The following is a 23236-nucleotide window of genomic DNA, read 5'->3' as shown; positions in this document are numbered from 1 at the left end:
TAAATAACAACTTATTTATTATTTATTCTGTGTATTATTGGGCTTAGATAAGCCTATGAATAAATATTTAGTGAGTGGTGGGTCTTGTTCACAAGTGAGGGAAGAATGGAGCGGGAGATCAACAGGCGGATCGGTGTATCTTCTGCAGTGATGCGGTCGACATACCGGTCTGTTGTGGTGAAGAAAGAGCTGAGCCGCAAGGCGAAGCTCTCTATTTACCATTTGATCTACGTTCCTACCCTCACCTATGGTCATGAGCTCTGGGTCATGACCGAAAGGACAAGATCCCGGATACAGGCGGCCGAAATGAGTTTCCTCCGTAGGGTGGCTGGGTGCTCCCTTAGAGATAGGGTGAGGAGCTCGGTCACTCGGGAGGAGCTCAGAGTAGAGCCACTGCGCCTCCACATAGAGAGGGGTCAACTGAGGTGGCTCGGGCATCTGTTTCGGATGCCTCCTGGACGCCTCCCTAGGGAGGTGTTCCGGGCATGTCCAACCGGGAGGAGGCCCCGGGGAAGACCTAGGACACGCTCGAGGGACTACTGTATGTTTCTCGGCTGGCCTGGGAACGCCTCGGTTTTCCTTCGGAAGAGCTGGAGGAAGTGTCTGAGGAGAGGGAAGTCTTGGCATCCGTGCTTAGATTGCTGCCCCCACGATCTGGCCCCGGATAAGCGGTAGAAGATGGATGGATGGATGGATGGATGGATGGATGGATGGATGGATGGATGGATGGAATAAATATAAACCTGTGATTTCATTTGCTACTTTTATAAGAAAAGCCATGACTGCTTTGGTATGTCTGAACTTCTGACAATTCTGCCTCGGGGTAAAAGACTAAAACGTATGGACATGTAATATATATGAATATTTGCATAATACTAAAATATAGGAGGGACCTTTAGAGGTTTGCAGGCTGACGTTTTCTTTTTTAGTCTTTGTCCTTATACAGTTTACATTGCATTAGTAAAGAAATGAAGGAATTATTTTAAACCATTTCAGTGTCATAAATACCGCCGGGAATTCATATAATTTTAACAGCCATTTATTAATTAATCATGGATCAGAATGTCTTAAATTTTTAATAATTACTAGATTCTTCAAATGATGAATTGTTGCCCTCTACTCATTGACAGAGTGTGTTTTCTTCCGGTTCCCTCTGGATACAAAAAGGACAGAGAGAGAGAGAGAGAGAGAGAGAGAGAGAGAGAGAGAGAGAGAGAGAGAGAGAGAGAGAGAGAGAGAGAGAGGCTTTGTGATTCGTACCACATGAGCTCATTGCTAGAAGAAGGCACTCAAGAGGAACAACAGCTTTGAGCATGCCTGGGACATTCTCTCCCTCTCTCTCTCATACACTCACAAACACACTCACACACATACAAACACATAGGCACACGTGCATGAGTGAGAAAGGGAAACTATTGGCTCTGCTTTTCAATCTAAATGCAAATGCATGGAACGGAAAGATCATGAACAAAAGAGGAGGTACAACAAAGGGAAGGAAAACAAAAGGGCAAAATTAGAAAACACTTGTATCATGTATGTTGAAGTGCTTGCATGGCAGGTTATATGTGGGTGTGAAAGTAATTTAAACATGAGGTTTGAATATGTCTGGCAGTATTGTTTCAGGCTGCTCTGTTCTGTGGCAAAGCACCTGTGAGCTCAAGGAATGTGACAATTTTTCCCCCCATAATGAGCTAGTCGGTGTGATGTGTAGGCGTTGCTGTACGCGTGATTAGCCACAGCCATGGTGATGAGGTAATCTCCAGTCGGCATGACCGTCACCAGGATCGTGAAGTGTATAATGATGCTTTTACCGAATTACACACATGAAATGCAGTGATAAGTATAGAAAATGGTGACAGCTCTGCTTGCCAGTCTTAGTACCGAATGAAAAGTCATCGTTTTGTTCCGTTAATGTTTTTATTTTTGTCTTGAAATTCAGCCCCCTGTTGAGCAAAACCATTAGACTAGCAATTTAGTAAACGCAAAACAGTTTTATGGGTGTTTTTTCCGAATGCTAATTAGCATGAGGAAAGATTTAATGAAAGTGAGTGTTAATAGAATATCATTCAAGGAATATTAGAAAAAAGTGAGCAATGGTATTATTTTCCATTACAAAAATCTGTTTATCAAATTGAGTAAGATTATAATAATGTTCTGTCACACCAAGCAGAAAGAAAATGAAAGGAATCTGTAAAAATGTTATTGCAAGGTTTTATTCTGTTAACCTACTGTATATGGACTCTCTTGATGGAAACTGGACACTTGACCATCTCCAGCCCCATATCCAGCCTGGAATGTTCTTTTTGAACATTGCAGATTTAGTCAACCTTTGCTGTTCCCTAAGCTTCACTCTTCTGTTTAGGCTTTCTGCTAGATGTTGGAGCATGGCTGTGGGGATTTGTGTTAATTCAACTGCAAGAGTGTTAGTGAGGTCAGTCAATGCAGTTGGTTGAGGAGGGCTGTGCAGGAAACTTGAGATCTTTCACTCTGACCTTGACAAACCATGCCTTGATAAAGTGCTCTTTATGCACAGGGGAATTTTGAGGCTGGATCAGTTTTGGGTCTCTCGGTGAGCTATCAGCTATATCTATATATCTATATTCTGAGTCTACAGATGTCAAACAATTAATAATGCTAACTTAAAACCATGTTGTATGCATTTACAGTGATCCCTCATTTATCACGGTTAATGGGGACCGGAAGCCCTCGCGATAGGTGAAAATCCGCGAAGTAGGAGTGCCCCCCTAGGAATTTCCGGTATATGTGTGTGTGGGTACCAGAATGTTTAAAATATGTATATTCATACTTTATATATATATTTTACTTAAATCTATTTAATTATAAAACCTTCATATTATATATTCACTCACTCACATATAGTTTATTTAAATCTATTTAATTATAAAACCTTCATATTATATATTCACTCACTCACATATATTTTACTTAAATCTATTTAATTATAAAACATTAATATTATACATGGTGCTTAGGAGGCATTGTAAGGGCTTAACGAAAAGTTAATTTCGAACACAACACTAAGATATGCGAGACACAGTTGACAGCGTGAACAAGAGTGTCAAGATACAACGAGGGAAGAAGCTGGGAGAGGATGCAATGATGCGCAGCCAATCAGCTCACGGGATACATCGACTCGTGCTCTCATTCGTCGATCTCGCCCCGGGAACCACTCACGTGCCTTGTCTGAGTGCCCGTGGGTATGTACAAAGCCTCTGAGAGAGTTTCTCTCTTCGTCTGGCATCCTGGGAAACCGCTGTTATTTTTATTTTTCGATGAGTAATCTTTAAAAAATCACCGATGCACTGAGGCCGCGAAACTTGAACCGCGAAGTGGCGAGGGATTACTGTAATAATGTTCAAGCAATGACTGAAAAGCAACAAAAGATTAGCTTTATTTTTTTAACATGTAGGTGAAATGTATTCAGTCCCCAAAATGTGACATGGTCTAACAATGGGTTTCATGAATGGCTATTAATATCATTGCAATAACTAGCTAGGTCCGAACCTCTGTAGTTTAACTAGGTTTTTTTTGCCTCCAATGTGGCATCTCCGGTTGTCAAATTCAATCTAGAAACAGTGACATCCTGATAATGGGGTGACAGAATGAACTCCACTGTGCGGAAAAACACTACTCAATCATCAGTGATCACTGTTTCTCAGCTGAGCTCAGAACAACTGAGGAGGATTCTGTAGGTTTGCCCATAGACTTACTCGCTACACTACAAGACTTCTGCTTGGTCATTAATATATGAGAACGTAAGTGGTTTGTAAAATAGGTGGTTTATAAAATTTGTAGCATTGGTGGTTTATAAAATGCTACTTGCAATGTTGCTAGCCAAATTAGCCTGCTAGTGGCAGTAACATTATACACATCACAGCTATGCTAGCTGATGGCATTTTTGCCTCTTAAAGTAATCACTGAATAGAAATGTGACTGTTACAGAACGTGTGTTACAGTATCTACAATAGGGCTGTTGTAATCATAATTTTAAGATTAAATACAAATGGTCTGCAAATGGTTAGTTCTAGTTGAGTATGATACATATACAAGTATAACTGTGAGGCCTGATTCCCTGCATATACTGCAACAGGCTTTACTGATTCTCACAGAGGAGCTAATATATTTGGGAAATATTAACTATGGAACCCCAGCGAGAGCACATTTCTTGCTTGAATAGGATATTGACCTCAGTCCTTGAAAGCCACAAATATTAAACCCAGTATCGAGTACCAGGATGTATATATTGACTATTGTGTTAAAGGCAAGAAAACTCACAGTCTTTAAAGATCTGACATTTATCTCATAATTTTTTCCTCTGACGCAAACACCAAACAGCAATATTCTGCACTTAAAGGCTGGGAAACAAAAGCTGTCTCCTCTCTGACATTTCACTTTCTTTTTTCTGTACGAGTAAGGCATCTTTGAGTGCTTTTGTAAGTCAAACAGTTGTCGTGAAAACCCACAAGTGCCGTGGAGTCCACTTGAGTCCAATTAACGAGGGTTGGCTGGTGGAGTGATTTAAAGGAATACCTCAGCGTGAAATGCTAATGTTGCTAACACTTATGACTGAAAGCCAGGAAACCCTGACAGTTAGTGTTATATTAAGGTGTATCATAATCTGTAGCTTTATATATTTGTTTGTATTATTACATTTATTTTTGAGGGCTGTTACAATTATGCTAATTAGCATATTACTGTATTTTGGTGTAACCTGCACTACTTTTGAATACTATTTACAATAAACATGTTTCTGTCAGGACCACTTTGTCACAAGGGAATTAGATGATATGCATACAGTTAGTGTTGGCGGTATAGAGCAGCGACTAGAAAATAGAATAGACCCCCCCTTAATAGATCCACTAGCATGCATAGTATTGATAAGCTCACTTACACGTTTTTGGAAAGTAATAAATGAATGGAGAGATAATCAAATAATTAGAGAGAGAAGGAGAGAGAGAGAAAAAATGTGGAGATTTAAGACAACTGGTACAGCGAACACGGGTTCCGGCGTGGTGGAGTCGGGGTTGGAGGAGGGAGTTTAGATCGCGGCAGCAGCGAAGCGCTGAACGGCTCTATGAATGGGAATTTAAATGGTCTGGTAATACGAATGTCGTAACCGGATTGTTGCACGTCGTGGACAGCTGATTAACAGCTGATGTATGCTTGACGACGTGGCCTGCCAGAACTAATGCGATGCTTGATTTATTATATGGGGGCACGGTGGTTTAGTGGTTAGCACGTTTGCCTCACATATCCAGGGTTGTGGGGTTCGATTCCCACCTCTGCCTTTTGTGTGTGGAGTTTGCATGTTCTCCCCGTGCCTCGGGGGTTTCCTCCGGGTACTCCGGTTTCCTCCCCCGGTCCAAAGACATGCATGGTAGGTTGATTGGCATCTCTGGAAAATTGTTTGTAGTGTGTGTGTGTGTGAGTGAATGAGTGTGTGTGCCCTGCGATGGGTTGGCAGTCCGTCCAGGTGTATCCTGCCTTGACGCCCGATGTTGCCTCGGCTCCCCGTGACCCAAGAGTTATTATAGAGATATATAGAAATATAGAGTTAATGTTATTCAGTACACAATCCACCAGCTCCAACTCTCCCTTTCTTTCATTATAGGAGTCACTGAAAGCAGAAAGAGACACAAATAAGTAAACTTGCAGTACTATCACGCGTTACTTGCTGGTTCAATCCGCCTCCTCTCCGCCCCTAGTCGATGCTCGACCACGCCCCTGCTCCCATCGCCACAATGTAATTGTACATTTTTGTGAAGTGCATGATGTTTGCTCAAAAAAAAAAAAAAACATCTATACACAGATATTGTCTCATGATAGAAAATATAAACACCATCTTAACAGGTGTCATCATAAACATACAGTGTAAACACCCATCATCACTGCAGAAGCAAATTTATATTGAGGCTGAGAAAATCTCAAAACAACTCCATGTATCCACTGACTGCCACAATGGCTTTGCCTATAATTCTATAAATATCGAGCGAAAATCACAGCACTGTTTGCATTCGAGGCTTGCTGGCCAGACCGCTGATCTCCGACAGTGCTGTTTTCAGTAATGAAAGTTCATGATCAAAGCTCGGAGCAACAGTTGCGCCCTTGTGAAAAAGCTGCAATTTTTTTCCATCCTGCTTTGTTTGAACAAAAATCCACTTAAATGTACCACTGACTGTGTGCCTGCAACAGCTCTTTTTGCCCTTGACAAATATTTGACAACATTATGCAGCTCCAGAAATGCAATTAGAATTTCGATTAATACAGCATTATTCAAACTGTTGAATATTGAGGAGCGAGATAGACAGATAGTGCGGGGAGTAATACGATCGTCTCGGCTTAAGTGACGTGTTGAAACAAGGGAGGGAAGGCTGCTTTGATCGTCCGTATTAATTACGGTCTAATTGAGGGAATTCTCTGTTGCACACCTCTCTAATCTCTTTGAAGCCTGCCACCATTCAGTTCCTCGTATACTTGCCATGTATTATCTACCCCCAACACACACACAAACACACCACACACACTCATATTGACAGGTCCAACAGCACATTGCCCTTCTTTTTTTCTCACACGAGAGAAAAAAATCTGTTAGCCATGACATTTTGCCAACCTCTGCGGCCTTCTGACGTGCGCCTTCTCATGTGGCGTAGGCATGGCCACTTGCTCACTAACAATCACTATTTTGAGATCCTAAACCTGAAATCCTGAGGCACTGACTATACAGCAGGAGGAGAGGGGTGTGCGTATTAGCAGGCGAGTTTTTGGACATCCTCCAGAACTGACAAGTGAGACTGTAGTGCCGTGCCTGCTGCTCGCTCGGCTCCCATCTGGACAGGCGACAAGCAAGTGTGATCAACATGTGGCTCTAAAGAGGATCGGGGAAGAGAAAAACAACAGGCATGTTCAAACAACTGAGGACAATGATCAAATAATTTGAAGTGAAAATGTATTGTCAATTTAGATTTCGGTTTCTCTGATTAACTGGAGGATTTCATCAGATTACACCAGATTTTCATGCTCCTTTTTATAGATTCTTTTTTTTTTTTTTTTATGGCAGCTGATGGTTTTTCCGCATCAAATCTCCGAGGCCACTGCTTCGATCCTGAGCATAGATTACTGTGATTATTGTGTAGGTTTTCTCCTTTTTCTCTGGTTTCCTCCCTGATTCCAAAACGTATCACTGGGTACATGGCCTAATTAAACCATTATACCATGATTGACTGGTCTTCTATTCAGTGCAGATAGACTCTAGATCCACCAAGCAGTATATAAATATAAAGCAGAATTCTGAAGATGAATGAATGAACTAGAGACATTATCACGAATAAGTCTTTACAGCCAGCCAGCACTTAATCCATCCTAATGCCGTACTTCTTACTTCAGAGTTCTCATAAATGAGATGCTGTTAACTGCTGTTGTATATTTCTGGAGATGATATTACTTAGAAACCGAAACTGAAGATGGCTCCAGTCAAGTCTCCATGAGTAAACAGTTGAAAACCTCAAGATAGACTTCATGTTAAAACTAGAATGAATTTGCTGCTATAGATATTCACTGTAATTGAATTTTTTTTGTCCATATAGTAAACAGTTACAAAAAGAAAAAGATTTATAATCATACTCTCCGGTGTCATCCTGATGAGGATGGGTTTCCTTTTGAGTCTGGTTCCTCTCAAGGTTTCTTCCTCATATCATCTCAGGGAGTTTTTCCTCACCATCGTCGCCTCAGGCTTGCTCATTAGGGATGAATTGATATAGTGATATATTTCTGTAAAGCTGCTTTGTGAGCAGAGTCCATTATTAAAAGCGCTATACGAAGATCTATACAGTAATTAAGCAGGACAGAAACGACAGAGGGAACAAACCCACTTCCGTAAACAGACTAAAGTGGAACCAGGACTCAGTAAACTGAAACTTTCTTGTAGGACACGAGATTATATGATTAATTGTGTAGACACATTCTCATTAGTACTGCAGTTTATGCTTGTTGATTAACTGAGTCATTTTTCCATGTAAACTAGTGTGTTTAAAAGTAGGTGACTGTGACAAAGAAAGCCGGCTTAGGCATAAATCATCGTCCATTAGACACGGGCCTCAGAACACGGAGAACATCTCATTTCCTTATAAAATCTCTAGCTCGGCTTTGAATGATATTACACCCTCACGCACCCTGTTGATAGTTGTCTTAATTCCAGTTGCTCTCTAACACAGCATTTGTTTCTGTTGCATGCAGTCGCTGACTCACAATTACAGTCATGCTGCAAAAACTCAAGGTTTCTTAATCTAATCATGTTTCGTAATAACGTGGCAAGTCTTTTTTTTTATGTAATTAGTTACCATTGATAGATTGTAATGATTCTCGGAAGCAGTCTAATTAGATTTGAATCATTAATGAGAAACTTATGGTTAATGAAGTTTCACTGAGCATGTGAGATGTTCACACACACTACACACAGGCTAAGAGAAACGACAAAACTTGACCAATCGTGTAAAGAAGGAGATATACGTACTTACTGTATTATGTCACAGTTCTCTCACAGATGTGTGTGTGTGTGTGTGTGTGTGTGTGTGTGTGTGTGTGTGTGTGTGTGTGTGTGTGTGAGTATTGTTGGCAGATCTCCAGAGTTCTCTTTGCATTTCTCCTCGATTGTCCATCTGTCACCAGTCTTGCAACGAGTGTGAGCTATTGAGTAAGAACTTCTGGAAACATCTTAAGACATCATCATTGTCAGATCAGTGATAGATTTCTGATATCTCAAGCTAAGGATCCCAGCCTTTTTTTCTTGGTTCATAAGAACGGTATAAAGGTGTTAATGCACCAATTTCTTTGGAATCTGGCAACAATAATTCAGGAACCAGGAGAGCGGTTATCATTACCTGTTATTACCTTCACTTCAGACCAGTATGACTTAGAAAAGTTTTACCAGCTCAGATACATACAGTAGGCTCTGCAGGTCTAGTATATGTAGAAAGGAAGGATGCCTACTGTAATGTTGCCTGCGTCTGGAAGTACTAGCGTTTATCTGTGAGCTTGGTGAATTCTCTTACATTGACAACACCTGAAATGAGATACACAGCATTTTACAGGTGAATATAAAATATAATTCATAAAATGTTCAAAAGATTTCATCAAAGTAAAAAAAAAGTTACGGATAAACATAAATAAACAGAAACTTGCACGATCACCCACATGAGAGTCTGGTTCCTCTGAAGGTTTCTTTCTCATATCGTCTCAGGGCGTTTTACCTCACTGTCATTGCCTCTGGCTTGCTCATTAAATATAAAGTAAAAGTAAACTTTATCATTTTCATTCAGATTTTTTTTTTAACATTCCTACAAAGCTGCTTGTCCTTTGTTAAAACTGCTATCCAAATAAAATGGAACTGAATTGAAAATACGTCATCATATGAAGGGGCTACTTGTGCTCGTGCCCACTCGCAATCAAAACAAAAAGTTGTCCTTTCATAAAAGACTGAAAACTTTCCACTGCATTCATCTCTGTGAAATTGGATTTTATACTGTATGTGTGCTTTAAAACAAACCGATTAAAATCCAAAATATACGATTGTGTAATGTACGTGAAACTAAACATCGGCCGCGTTTACCGGCATGCACTAAAAATGACATCAAGCTTTATTCATTGACTTTCAATCACGTTTGAACGATCGCACGTACCCACGTTAGGAAGCGCACTAAATGATCAATAACAATAGAGTCAGAGGAAAAGAATGAAAAACAAATCATTAAAATGAATACTTCCTTCATATGACTCACTCATGGACAAATTAATTAGTAATACATTCATTTTCAGTAGCTGCTTTAACCTGGTCAAGGTCACAGAGAATCCTGAGAGATTTCCCAGCAATGCTGGGTGCTAGGAGGGGATACACAATGATTGTGAAACCAGACCACGCATTCATACTCATTTACACCAAGGGGTCATTTAGATTAGGTAGACCACCTACTGGTATGATTTTGGACAGTGTGAGGAAATTGGAAAACCTGGAGGAAACCCATGCAGACATGTGGGGCTCAGAATCAAACCAGGGACACTAGATGATTACGGCTAGGAGCTATTAGTATAGAGTATGAGTTTACACAGGGAGAGAGAGAGAGAGAGAGAGAGAGAGAGAGAGAGAGAGAGAGAGAGAGAGACACACACACACACACACACACACACACACACACACACACACACACACACACACACACACACACACACACACACACACACACACACACACACACTTCTCTTATATTCTCCTTGCCCACAGGTCAGCTTAATTTGCATTATCAGCCATGGCCATGCTTGTTAAGTGTTGCCCAAATGTGTTCCACACTAGCCCTGAATCTCCGTCTTTCGTTTTTTCTTCATATCTGATTTACGCTATGGACATCATGCATGATGGTCCTCCGGGCCAAAAGAATGCCTCTGTAACCTCTGACCTCAGCCTTGAGCACAGCAATGGCAGAAGAATACACAGTGCATAATTGCAGAGCTCTCTGGCATTACTCTGCTTTATTTGCAATCCCGAATCCCAGAAGGCACTGCATGAGGATTAACCTTTTGACCTGGGTCTAATACTGGGTATGATCTCTAAAGGCGTTGGGTTTATTTGTAGCTCTGGAACTTGCAGAACTTTTAAGACTGTGTTTTGCAATAGTTTGAGAGTTTGTAGTTATTCTAGTCTTTCGCTTTATTGTGTAGTCCTACAGTGTTAATTAGCATTTTATCGCTCTGTATCTCAACTGAATCAGCTGGAATAACATTTAGAAAAGGGTGTAAGGTAAAGATACAAGTATCAAACACAGGTGAAGTCATCTTCACAACCTTTATGCATACTTTAGATAAAATAACTTTCAAAGCTTTCACATCTAGAGCACTTAAAATCTAGTCTTTTTAATTGTGCATTAATGTATGAATCAGTTTAACATGTCATGCTTGAAACAGACTTCTTTATTAAATATTCATTATAAGCTACGGAAAAAGGGGGATTTTAATCGTTTATCGTCCATCCTTTGGGTCAAAAGGAATCTGGAGTCTATCCCAGGGGACTCGTGGGTCAAGTTGGGTGACACTCTGGACAGGCTAGACAATTAAGAAAAGCCAATCAGCTGATCATCATATCAAATCATCATACTGTAGCTTTGGACTGGAGGAGGTAACCAGGAAAACCCACAGCACGGGAAGAACATGCAAACACAAACACAGGGCAGATTGAATTGAAAATCAACTGCAGAGGTGTGAGGCAAAATTGTGTTTCAACCACAATCACATGTTATGTTAGAAATGATCTGCAAGTCCCAAAACAATAAGTATGTGAATTTCTTAAAGTTCATAAGAGAATTAGGTTCTCTCATTCTTTATTTTTCTGTATTTTCTCTCTTATGGAATAGACTGATGAAGTCGTCCCTTTTTCCTAAATCATAGAGTGAAGGTAAATAATAAATAAAAAAGACTGGCATCTCGAAATAATCTGTAGTGTGCGAATGGGTGTGTGTGTGATTTGGCTCTGTGATGGGTTGGTATCTCATACAGGGTGTCCCCTCCTTGTGCCTTGAGTACCTTTGGAAGTCTAGAGGTTCCCCTATAGGATAAAGTGGTTCGGAGGAGAAAATGGAAGGATGGATGGATGTCTATAGCTATTTTCTCCCCAAGTTACCACTTCTACTAGCCATCATTGACTTTCAGTACAGTTAAGGCTTGTGAAGGTCACACATTTCGCTCGGTTTTGCCATTTCCCAATGAGTTTTATCCAGATTTATCCATTTCTCCAACAAGTTTTGGGGGAAATGTTTAAAATAAATTATATCACCTTCACCAAAAAACCTTCTGCTCACTTAAAAATGCCCACAACAAACTTCTCCTTCCACACAAACCACCATGAAACTTGAGGCCATTCTCATCTTAGCTGCTTAAGTTTATTTTGTCCAAACTACACAGCTTTTGGTAATCGAAGCTCCAAAATTGCACCTTGTGTGTAGGAATCAACCCATCAAGCAATCCCTCTCTCACTCCTCACTGAAATCCTGTCCCAAAACCACTCTGTTTGCCCAAAAGTTCCTTATTCTTGTAACTTAGTGCATGTTGGCTTATGATTATTGTTTTCTGTTGTCCTCAAAAGATAAAAAATCTAAGGGTCATCGTCTTTGAGTCATTGAAAGCCCTATGTAGGGCAAAATAAATGAGCTGGAGCTATTCTTACAGTGCAGTCACCCCTCACACTGCCCACTCGACTCCCCCCCCCCCTCTTCTCATCTTACTTGGAGCAGTCGTGCAAAAAAAAGGACCATATGAAGTAATATGTGTAATTCAAAGTGCAATATATGTGTGTGGTGGTGAGAAGAATGATTACAGACCTAATGTCACAATGACACACAAACAAGATGATGTTTTGTGCCATAACGTCCTCAATAACCTGTAGTGACTCCTGAGGTGACAAAATCTGAGCTGTTTCCAGTGAGATTCATGTGACGAGAAAACAAGCCTAATGCACAATCATATATTTTATACCACTGCTCCATCTTCTGCTCATTCTGAATACTGCATGTAAGCTGAGCTGTGAGAGTGATTATACTGCCTAATAGAGAAAGCAGTTGTACCATCATTCATTCATTCATTCATTCATTCATTCATTTTCTACCGCTTTATCCGAACTACCTCGGGTCACGGGGAGCCTGTGCCTATCTCAGGCGTCATCGGGCATCAAGGCAGGATACACCCTGGACGGAGTGCCAACCCATCGCAGGGCACACACACACTCTCATTCACTCATGCAATCACACACTACGGACAATTTTCCAGAGATGCCAATCAACCTACCATGCATGTCTTTGGACCGGGGGAGGAAACCGGAGTACCCGGAGGAAACCCCCGAGGCACAGGGAGAACATGCAAACTCCACACACACAAGGCGGAGGCGGGAATCGAACCCCCAACCCTAGAGGTGTGAGGCAAACATGCTAACCACTAAGCCACCGCTGAGATGGATGCAAGTGCAGTATAGTGAGTTTTAATGGCAGTGGGTTGGTAAACAGATGCAGAGAAGGTGAAAAGCAGGATATCCCAATTTTTTCTTCTTCTTCTTTTGGCTGCTTCCTGTTCAGGGACAGTTGTTCATACAGGTTGTGGTCAAAGCACAGGGTCGGACATGATACAGTTCCTTTGGAGTAGAGTGGGTTAAGGGCCTTTGCTCAAGGGCCCAAACAGCTTGGCAGCACAGTGGCTTGAACCCCAAACTTTCTAAACAGGGAATATCATTATTGATTTTTCATAATTAATTAAGATTATTAAGATTTTTTTATATGAAATTGATGGAATCTCCCATCTCAGAACTTTGTAAAAGACATTAATAAAGTTTTTAAGACAGAGTTCCTCAAAAAAAGTAGTTTAGTGAAGGAAACAGCTGAGTATTTAGGGCTGTTTATAGGTGTTTTAATAGTGTAAAACTGGTACTGACTGACTTTTTTGTGTAAACAACATTAAATATAACATTAAATATATGAATCATTTAACATTTGTGATGTTTCGTACTTTAATGCACTAAAAGAGGGTTAGAGTTGGCCATTTGCACCGTATAAGAGGAATAGAACACATTAATGGATCATCCATCGCTTAGCTGTTGATTATTTTACTAAAACATTATGCATCTTTGTGTTTTATTCCTTAATTTGAGCTAAAGGTTCTACTAAAAAAGTTTGTACACTCAGTAACAATAGCAAAACAAATAAAAGTACTTTTGTTAGAACTTTCATGTTAACAGAAAGTGAGATGAGCTTCATACTTTTAGTCCAGATTTGTACTAACACTGTCTGTGTCTGTTCTCAGGTGGTGTACAAGCCCTGGCTCTGCGCTCAGTTTTTCCAGAGCAATCAGTCCAGCTGTAGCCACAAGATCCCATGTGAGCAGTACTGTCTTGAGGTCCAGCAGAGGTGTCCCTTCATATTGCCTGACAATGATGACCTTATACATGGAGGCACTCCCAGTTTTATATGTACAGGTACATATTGCTTCTGATGGCTTATACATCAACAACAACAAAAGTCAGAACAATGTCATGTTTGTGATCTAAAGCATGCTTTAAATGTGTGAGACTGTTTAACAAATGTCTGTATCAGTGATACATTAGGCAACATTTATATTCCAAAAATAATACAAACAATTATCTGTCTAAATAGTAAATTCGGGGCTTTGTGGCCAAATCATTAAGGTTTATTTTTGAACAAAACACCAATGTTAAGTGCTACTCAACTCCTCACAGCTTCACAGTCATTCTGAAACAGCAAATAAACTCCAGAACAACCGCTCATACACAGAAATCTGTGGCTCGTGTATCATCAGGGCAGAAATGTGTTGTGTTGTGTTGCAGGAGGATGAGCTTCCTCTGAAATTTTAAGATATTTTAAATTCACAATGATTCTAGCCTGGCATATTAATAAATATGGTAACAAACCATTGATATAATAAACTATTCTGGTAACAAAATAGTAATAAAATATTAATAAATACTTTCTGAATCAATACTAGCTGATTGTAAATTAAATATCTGTCTGTCTGTCTGTCTGTCTATGATATATATATATATATATATATATATATATATATATATATATATATATATATATATATATATATATATCAGAGCAAGGTTAAGACTCAGCAGTGGCTGTGACTCAGGCCTGTAGTCTGACATCCCAACCTTCCACTTACTAGCACACTACCTTAACTGCTTGTGACACTTCAGTTGGCACCATGAGCTTAATGGAATAAGATGAAGTTCTCAGAAAAAGAGACTGGTACTGTAGTAAGACACAGAGGACCACGCTCAGCCCACTGAGCTTGACAACAGCCACTGATGCAGAGGCACTACTATTGCCCAGGGGCCTCGAAGCAGCACCGGAATTCACTTGGCATTGTAGATCATGTTTCTGACTTTCAATGATGGAGTAGTACACTAGACCCTAGTGACAAATAAGGAGAGGATGTTTTTACTGTTATTGCTCTTCCTGAGTGTGGTTCTTTATTACGTATGTGCTAATCTTACAAAGTCATTAAGATTGTAAAATATGACTGGCTAAAATCCTCAATATACAACTGCACACTTCTGACTACATGACAGTATTAATGCACCAGGTTTTAAATCAATAAATCGGTTTTAAGAGAATAAGTCATTGTTCTAATAAATAAATAATTGTCTAATGCAAATATTATTAATAATAAATTACAAATATTTAATGAAGCCAGGATAGTTTTATTGTCATTTTATTAAATCAATAAACCACTCAAGGATATGTGTGCAATGATATTATGGATTAAATGTAAGTGGGTTTTTAAGCACTCTGATTTACGTTGTGCCTAAGAACACACTTACTCTTAATAAAATTACTGTAACACGCAGCCATGAGTGGTTTATTGCCTTAGTTTATTTCGGTCAGGGGAAATTTAACAACAGTCCTACAGCAGTGTAGACTATACTCAATCTTGTAGACTGAGTTACATTTGGGAAGTAAATCGAGTAGATAGTCAGAAGTAGATGGACAGATAGCAAGTTCAAACACAAATAAAGAAACTGAAGAAGACAAACTTGAGTCAGTTGACTGTAGATGAGTGAAGATGTAAATCTATCGGCTAAACGAGCTGTAATCAAATCTGTTTATGAATCAATGTGTCCCTCTGGTGGTCAGACGAGACTAGACCTAGACTAGAAGAAGAAATCTTTATCCATAACTCTTATTGCCTCTTGTGTACAGTATGAGCATCGTATTTCTTACACGGTTTTATAATTAATATTCATTCTGATACATTTTTCATTTGAATACTCTCAGCAATAAATGTACGGAGCAGACGAACCCTACCATGTGTCATGTGTCAGAGATTTTGGGGATGATTCATTGGCTTTTGCACAATCTTCCATTTTGCATAGCTGTGCTGTTGAATGTGGCTGAACTGATTAGTATAATTGAGCAGAGTCAGGGTAGAGGGTCTAAAAACTAACAATGCTTCCAAGGGACTGGATATAATCTGAAGAAATAGGTCTTTAACATTCATTGCAGGAATTAATAAATCGCAAACTACCCCAGGGACCTTTACAGCAGATGAAGTCTATCTGTGATGTATAACTTCTGGGACAAGCAAGATGTTTGACTTACCAAAAAATAAATGACATTTGTTAGAATTACCTTTGTTGTGCTAATTAGCAAATACAGATTAAAAAAATGTAATTTGTTGTTGATCAACTGTGTGTTTCCTGTCTTTTTGTTTATCTTCAGGGCTTTCAGAGGATGAAGACAACACCAAGCATGAGCCACAGTGCTGTGATGTGCGGTGGGAGTTAAAATTCAAAGAATGTTCACACAGCACATTCAAAAGGACTCATCCCTCACGCCAGCATACGTCTGCTACGACCTCGGGAGCGCCGAGGCTGAATCAAGGCAGACTGAAGCTCTGCTTGCTAGTCCTGGTCCTCTTGCACACGGTAGCGACCATGACAGCTGTCCAGAACTCCACCTGCCTTGCCACTATCTTCCCGCTGGAGGACAATGCCCCCAGAGAAGAGTGACTGGAAGCAGGAAGGGGGTTAGCTCTAGCCAATCAGCATGCTCCAAAAAGCAAAATATGGCCAGCAAGGAACTGGGCCGAACCGAGTCAAAACAAGCACGCCAGGCACGCCGGGCAGATCCCTAACTGCGCTTTACATGTTCAGTGCTCTTTATGCCCCAGGTAGAAGAAATGACAAGAGAGAATTCAAGAGAAGGGCAAGAAGAGATGAAGGAAGAGGAAGACCAAGGCTGTGTCCTTTTGAGATGTCAGTTCTCACACTGTTCTGAAAAGTATACATTTTGTTTTTTGTTGTATCACATGATGGTCAGAATTTTTCTCTTTTTAGCTTCTGCTGTCAAAATGGGTTTCTGTGTTTGTCATCCACTTCATATTAAAATGGAATGAGGGAAGAAACCTGTTATATGTATCCATGTCTCAGACAAACAACTCTATGTCACATATTATTTTCACATTTGACAGCTAGCATGAATAGAAATATGCTGTATTTGGAAAGATACGAACAGGAGGCTGAGTGTTGATTTAAATCCGTTAACTACCTGTAATCTCCATTCTTCATTGACGAGATTCAGATCTTTGCCTTGCAAATAAGATGTAGACAGGACCAGGTCAACACAGCCTTAAAAACAGACCCCCATAGCAATCATTTGTGTATTATACCCTTTCCCATGTTTAGCCTCCTTGCTGCTTAGCAGACTACATCATAGCCCTCTTGATATCCTGATACCTACTGGGACAGCTGATATCTTTTTAATGTGCAGTGAAAAGTGTGCTGATACACCACCATCTTACAGTACACCATTCCTACAAAATATGGAAGGAAACCTGACTGGATGCTAGGAATGAAGAACTGGTACACAGTTCAAAGATTCAAATCAGCCAGTTCTATTTTGTCTGAATAATGTAATGGCTCTTTAGTATTCTATCCAAAAAAAGCTCGATCAAAACATTTGTTTTATTGAAGTTTGAATCAGATCACAAGTCATTATAGCCATTGTCCCTCTTTCCGTTTTAGCTCAATCTTTACCTCGACAGGCTGCAATAACATGACTGGAGTGCCTGGTCTTGCCTAAAACACATACAAGTTTTATTTAGAATGTGGTTGTTAAATGACCTCCGATTAACTTTCTTTGGGTGGTTCATAGATTCAAAATGATATCATGTTTTGACAATTTTATCAATGCTTGTTCTTATTTCCACACTTTTATTTATGCCCTTAGTACGGTGACTTATAGAGCTGCTGAAAAGAACTGCATAGTGATCGCGCTGTCATTTTTTTTGCCATCGTTTTGGTCTCAAAATGTCCTACACTGTCGTGTAAAGGGCTTAGCAGATAGATTGGAAGAGAAGGAGTTCTCAAGGGCTTATTCTTTAAACCTCCTTCTGTGTGTAGGACTGTACGTTTTTGGTGTCTGACTGTATGAGCGTCTGGCTGCTGATATACTGTTTTGCGGCTTGTTTTACTTGGTGTTACATCATTAACCTATGTTAAAAGGTGTATTTTTATGCTTAACCTTTACTGTGTCTTTGTAATTGGCTGGATAACCTTCCCGGGCACATATGTTTCACACAATAACGTTGCAATGTCCCTCAATCTGAAAGGCCCAAGTGCCTCGGCTGTCCATTTGTTTAATGCTATTTCTTTAACACGGCATTATATAGAGAAATGGCGGTAGTTACAGCGACAGTTGATTAACTGTGTATCCGACACACAGGTGATGCTCGGCTGTGGCGCTGAAGTTATCGATATTGAAAGGAGCCCAAGTATATTTTGGGCCTTAAAAATATCACATTGCGTTTAGACTAAATTTAGAGAAAACAGCTGGCCTTTGTTTTTAATTTGGCTCTGACACACACACAGCTCTGGAGAGACAAGAACCACAGAGAGCTTTGTAAAGTTTTCATATTTATTCCTTTTTGAGTCAGTCTGGGCAAGTTCACAGTATATACATACAGTAGATTGTCAGAGCAGCTCCTAATATTTGCACAGTCTCATTTTCTGCACACGTTAGTTGCACTTTTCCTGGTTCACGTTTTTGGGCTTATAACATTTCTGGCTCCCTTCTTAACCACTCAGATCAAACCACAGCAGAAATACAGTTTACAGGTGAATACATTATACAGTACAGGTAACTCAATATACAGGTAATTACTAGATTGTTCTCTTTCAGCCTCTTCATGCAGTTTCTAACCGATCTGCAATAGAACAACTAGCATAGAGTTACTCTCACCTTTCTTGCTAACCACGTTGATTTGCACCTCCAAGTTACTAAAAGCATCGGTTTTGCTCTCTTAGGAATTCACATAAGAGTTATGATTTCATGCCGTAATACGGGTAATTTTGGACTTTCACATAGACTTTGTCATGGTTGAGTGACTTTGTTTGGATATATATATCAGCACTAACACCTATTTCGACTTTGTGATCAAAGAGGAAATAATGATACACAATGATGAACTGTCGCTAGTTCCACGACAACGACATACGTGAAATTCGACCTTGTGGGAAACACTGATTTTATTACAGTATATAATAAAGACCAGGCTAGCACTGTATTGTAGTTTTGTGATGATGGCTTTAATAAGTGAACCTAAAAAACATGCTTTAACACATAGTCATGTTGTATGTTCTATTTGCTGTTTAATGCAGCTGGCCAAGGTCTTACAGTTCAGAGGTGACAATCATTCCTCATTCCATTGAACATTTGAGTATTCTAAAAAATTATGATCTAGCCTTACAAGCAAACAACGGGATTTGTGGATATCGGGGATGTCCTATAACTATAATATATAATATATGTATATATCTTTTCTTATAATAAAAATATTCTAAGGAAGGATATTCAAGAACAAATTCTTGACAGCAGAGGTTTTCAGGGTTTGCGGTAATCCAACACTGCCGAGTGGCGCACATCGTCTTCTTTATATAAACTGTTTTACTCTGCATTACATTTTACCCCGACAGCATATACTACTGTATGCCCTGTGGTAACTCAGAACTACAGTTTCTAGAGAAAGGAAGTCAAAGAAAACCAGACGTATGTTACAATATTTACGTTATGACAACACAAATCCTTTCATAGCGATCGTCATTCAGCCTGTAAGCTATTTTAAGTTTCCATCCAAAGGTGACACTTAGAAAGTCTCCAGAACTGGCCCCCATGTTGGTCTTGTTGACCTTATTAAAAACTTAAGGCTGATCCTACACAATCCGTCTAACCTTCCCTCAGATATTTCACACGTTTATTTTTTCCTTTTCGTCCCTTGTCTGATCCACTTATCTTTGGAAATCCTGTTGATCTATGCAGATGTGCCTCTGTCATTATATTGTAGATTTGTGCCAATGTAAATTTGTGCTAATTTGTCTCACTGTTGCCTGTCTTTATTTGAGATTTTCGGTGTTTTTTTTCTCTCCCCTAATCTGTTTTTTTCTACTCTGTTACCCTTCTGTTGGTCACATGTCGGTGGTTTTGGCACTGCATTTTCTTAGTCACGTCTCAAAAAGTGCAAGCTGCTTCAGTGAATGTTTTCCTCTTCTGGGCTGAGCAAATCGTGGTTCCGTGGAATTTCAAACGCTGACATGGAATCAGACAGACATATATAGATATTACAATTATTATTACAGTGTCATATTGTCACACAATAGATGCTTTAGTTCACTGTTTCTCTTTTCATTTTTTTTACACAAAGACTTTGATTAAATATTTATAATTCGGTCTCACAGGTCATGACCTTTTTTGAACGTAAGATGAAAAATACAGATATGTTTATGAGAGTTCTGTTCTAAGGAAAAATAAATAGAGATATGTTAACTATTATGGGAGAATTTCCTGACTTTTTTCTTGTCTGTCAAAAAATGCATTGTATTCCAATGACAATGATTCTCAATGACGAAATGAATATCGGGTATCGTACTGTTGTGGAAGTTCTGAGGTTATAGAGATTTAAAGAATAAAGTATAACACTGGTAGACACGGGCAAGAATAAAAAAGTTTACACAATTTATTGTGCTCAGCTGCGCAGCAGGACCCAACACTCTACATGTTGCATGAGAGATGAAGGGACACGATCATTGATTACATCAAGATTTTATAGACAGACCTGGAAAAAAATATATATCTAAAAGCAAAACATCATCAATCACTGGCTCAAAATTACCGCATGCTCATCTCCTGACCAAGCTAATCTGACCAGGCCAAGGTCTGCTAGAGGACCTACTGGACTACTCGTCCCCAGTCCCTACTGCTCTTGTCATAATCTTAACAAAACCTACTGATGACAATGTCAGTCTCTGGTCATGACGCACACAGGGTACAAGCATAGAAGGACAAAGCCTTATGAACATCTTAAGATTAGAAATTTCCACCACAAAGCAAAAATACCAAGACAAATTTCATGAAAATATTCTTCTAGGCACATTAGGTATTTGAGCATATATCAAAAGTGTATCCAGAAAGTATAAAAGCCTAATGTCTTTTCTTCTAGTAATATTGGTTCTTTCTCTGAACAAACAGAAAATGCCTGGGCTTGTTATTTAATATGTGTTTAACACCACCCAAACCCACTGGCCATAACCTTTACGGGTGTCAGACCTGACCTTCTTACTTGTAATATAAAAGAGAAAACAGTTTCTTGTGTTTGTTAAAAAAAAATATTCTACCCACATATAGAGGCTTATACTGCTTTTGGGCTGATCCTCAACACCTTAAGAAACATCTGTTATCATTAATAGGGAATATAATATCAATACATTGAGTGATCTTTCTCATTAATGTTATCAGCAACATCCATGAGTGCTGGCTAGTATTGTCTGGTACTATCAGGACATGTTATAAACCCTTGTAATGACTTTGTGATGAGTGCTCACTTGTGTACTCACTCCATAATGTAAAAGAAATGAGAACGGTCAGAGGAAAAGGACAGATGAGAATAGTTACACACATATGTTCATGGAAATGTTTATACTGAAGTAATTAGATCCATCTTCATTCTTCAAGAGATGTATCCTGTATGTCAACCAGTTAACAGAACATAAAGTGAAAGATCTCAGCCTAGCACACACAGAAGTATGTAGACAACTGACTATAACACTTTGTTTTTTGAACATACCATTCCATATTTAGTATAATACATATTCTAGCAATTTTCCCATTATTTTGGATTCTAAGCCTCTGCTTATTGATCGCATGCTGTTATAAAATGTAAAGGATACAGTAATACATTCAGAACAGAGGTACTGGGACTTCGGGCAGCTGGATCAGGATTGTTAATGACTAAAACGAAAAACTGTAAACTTACAGATCTTCTAGAAGAAGGCTGCCGTAACATAACCGTGCTGCACTTCACCTTTCATCCACCAGATGATAGTGCAAACTCATTCATGCACACAGGAATCCCAGATCTCTAAAGACAGGAGATAATAAATGAAAAATCTAATAATATTACATTAGCATGTAACCAAAGTTTCTTTGCACCGGTAACGTTACATAATGTGCATAATCTGTATAATGCATATAACTGTTACATGTAAAAAAAAAATTTTACACAGTAAAGTTGGGATGCAGGAAATACGGATATTGTTGCATACAGTGATGCAGACCAAGTACACCCCTTTGTGGTAACACTATTCTCTAATGCCAGTGGTCTCTTTGAGCAGGATAATGCTCTTTTCTACACTGTAACACATTCTTGGTTTGAGGAGCTTGACAAAAGTTCACGTTGTTGACTTGGCCTTCAAATTCCAGAGGAACCCAATCCGATTGAGCAGATGTGGGATGTGCTGGACAAACAAGTCTGATCCATGAAACTCCACTTTACAACTTAAAGGGTCTGCTTCTGATTTCTTGGTGCCAGATATATCTTAAATGTCTAGGTCAGTCCATGCCTCAACAGGTCTCAGCTGTTTTTTTTTTTAACAGAAGGTGGATCTAATACAATATTAGGCAGGCAGTTTTAATGTTACGGCTGATCAGGGTACGGTATACAGAATTATGATGAATATGTTAAAAGGGGATCATATGATTTGTAACGTGTTTTAGTCCGTTGACTCGTATGACTACAGGCTACAACAGCAACCAGAATAAATTAATTGTTCTGCAAAAAAATAATTTATAATAAAACAAACATCATTATTTCTAGACACAATGAAACATTCTCATCAAGCAAGTATTCATAAAGTGAGGGATTAGTTACCCTGAGATCCTAAATACTGCTGTTGTTGTTGAACCTTTATAAGCCTGCAAATATGTTGTAGCATTTTATATTCAGTAGGAACACTTTCAAAGTAGGACACAGTGACAGTCTCTGGGAAGGTGGGTTGTTGTGTCACATTAACGTTTACTGGCAAGCGCAGTCAGTCCAACCCACTTGCACAGTCACTCACTCTCTAAGGTGCACACACATTGGGTAAGGATGAACATGGTTGCTGACTGATCTGTGATTCATGCCTCACCTTGTGCCTTCTCCTTTCGTTCTATCCTCGCTCGCCTTGCATATCTGACACCCACTGAAGGAAGACAGAGCATTACAGCAGCCATCCAACTCTTTTAGCTTTGTAGCTTTTCTAACAGTTGACATGTACCTCGGATGAACTTCCTTACAAATCGTTCACGGTGTCTGAACATAAATTTTAACTGGCACTCAAACACAACGGTGCCTG

The 23236-nt window shown here is 39.5% G+C and overlaps 1 protein-coding gene across 1 annotated transcript in view; it reads left to right on the top strand.

Moving 5' to 3' along the window:
* nalf1a (NALCN channel auxiliary factor 1a) overlaps window positions 1-20490 on the top strand; it is a 69366-nt gene extending 48876 nt beyond the window's left edge. Inside the window, exons 2-3 of the mRNA XM_027155973.2 lie at window positions 13849-14020; window positions 16290-20490. Of these exons, the coding sequence (XP_027011774.1) occupies window positions 13849-14020; window positions 16290-16579 (462 nt within the window). The 3' untranslated portion in view covers window positions 16580-20490. The remainder of the gene's footprint in view (window positions 1-13848; window positions 14021-16289) is intronic.
* The last annotated feature ends 2746 nt before the right edge of the window (window positions 20491-23236 follow it).

This window comes from Tachysurus fulvidraco, chromosome 18, assembly GCF_022655615.1.
Source record: "Tachysurus fulvidraco isolate hzauxx_2018 chromosome 18, HZAU_PFXX_2.0, whole genome shotgun sequence".
Taxonomy (NCBI): domain Eukaryota; kingdom Metazoa; phylum Chordata; class Actinopteri; order Siluriformes; family Bagridae; genus Tachysurus; species Tachysurus fulvidraco.
This window is presented reverse-complemented; position numbering and strand designations above follow the sequence as displayed.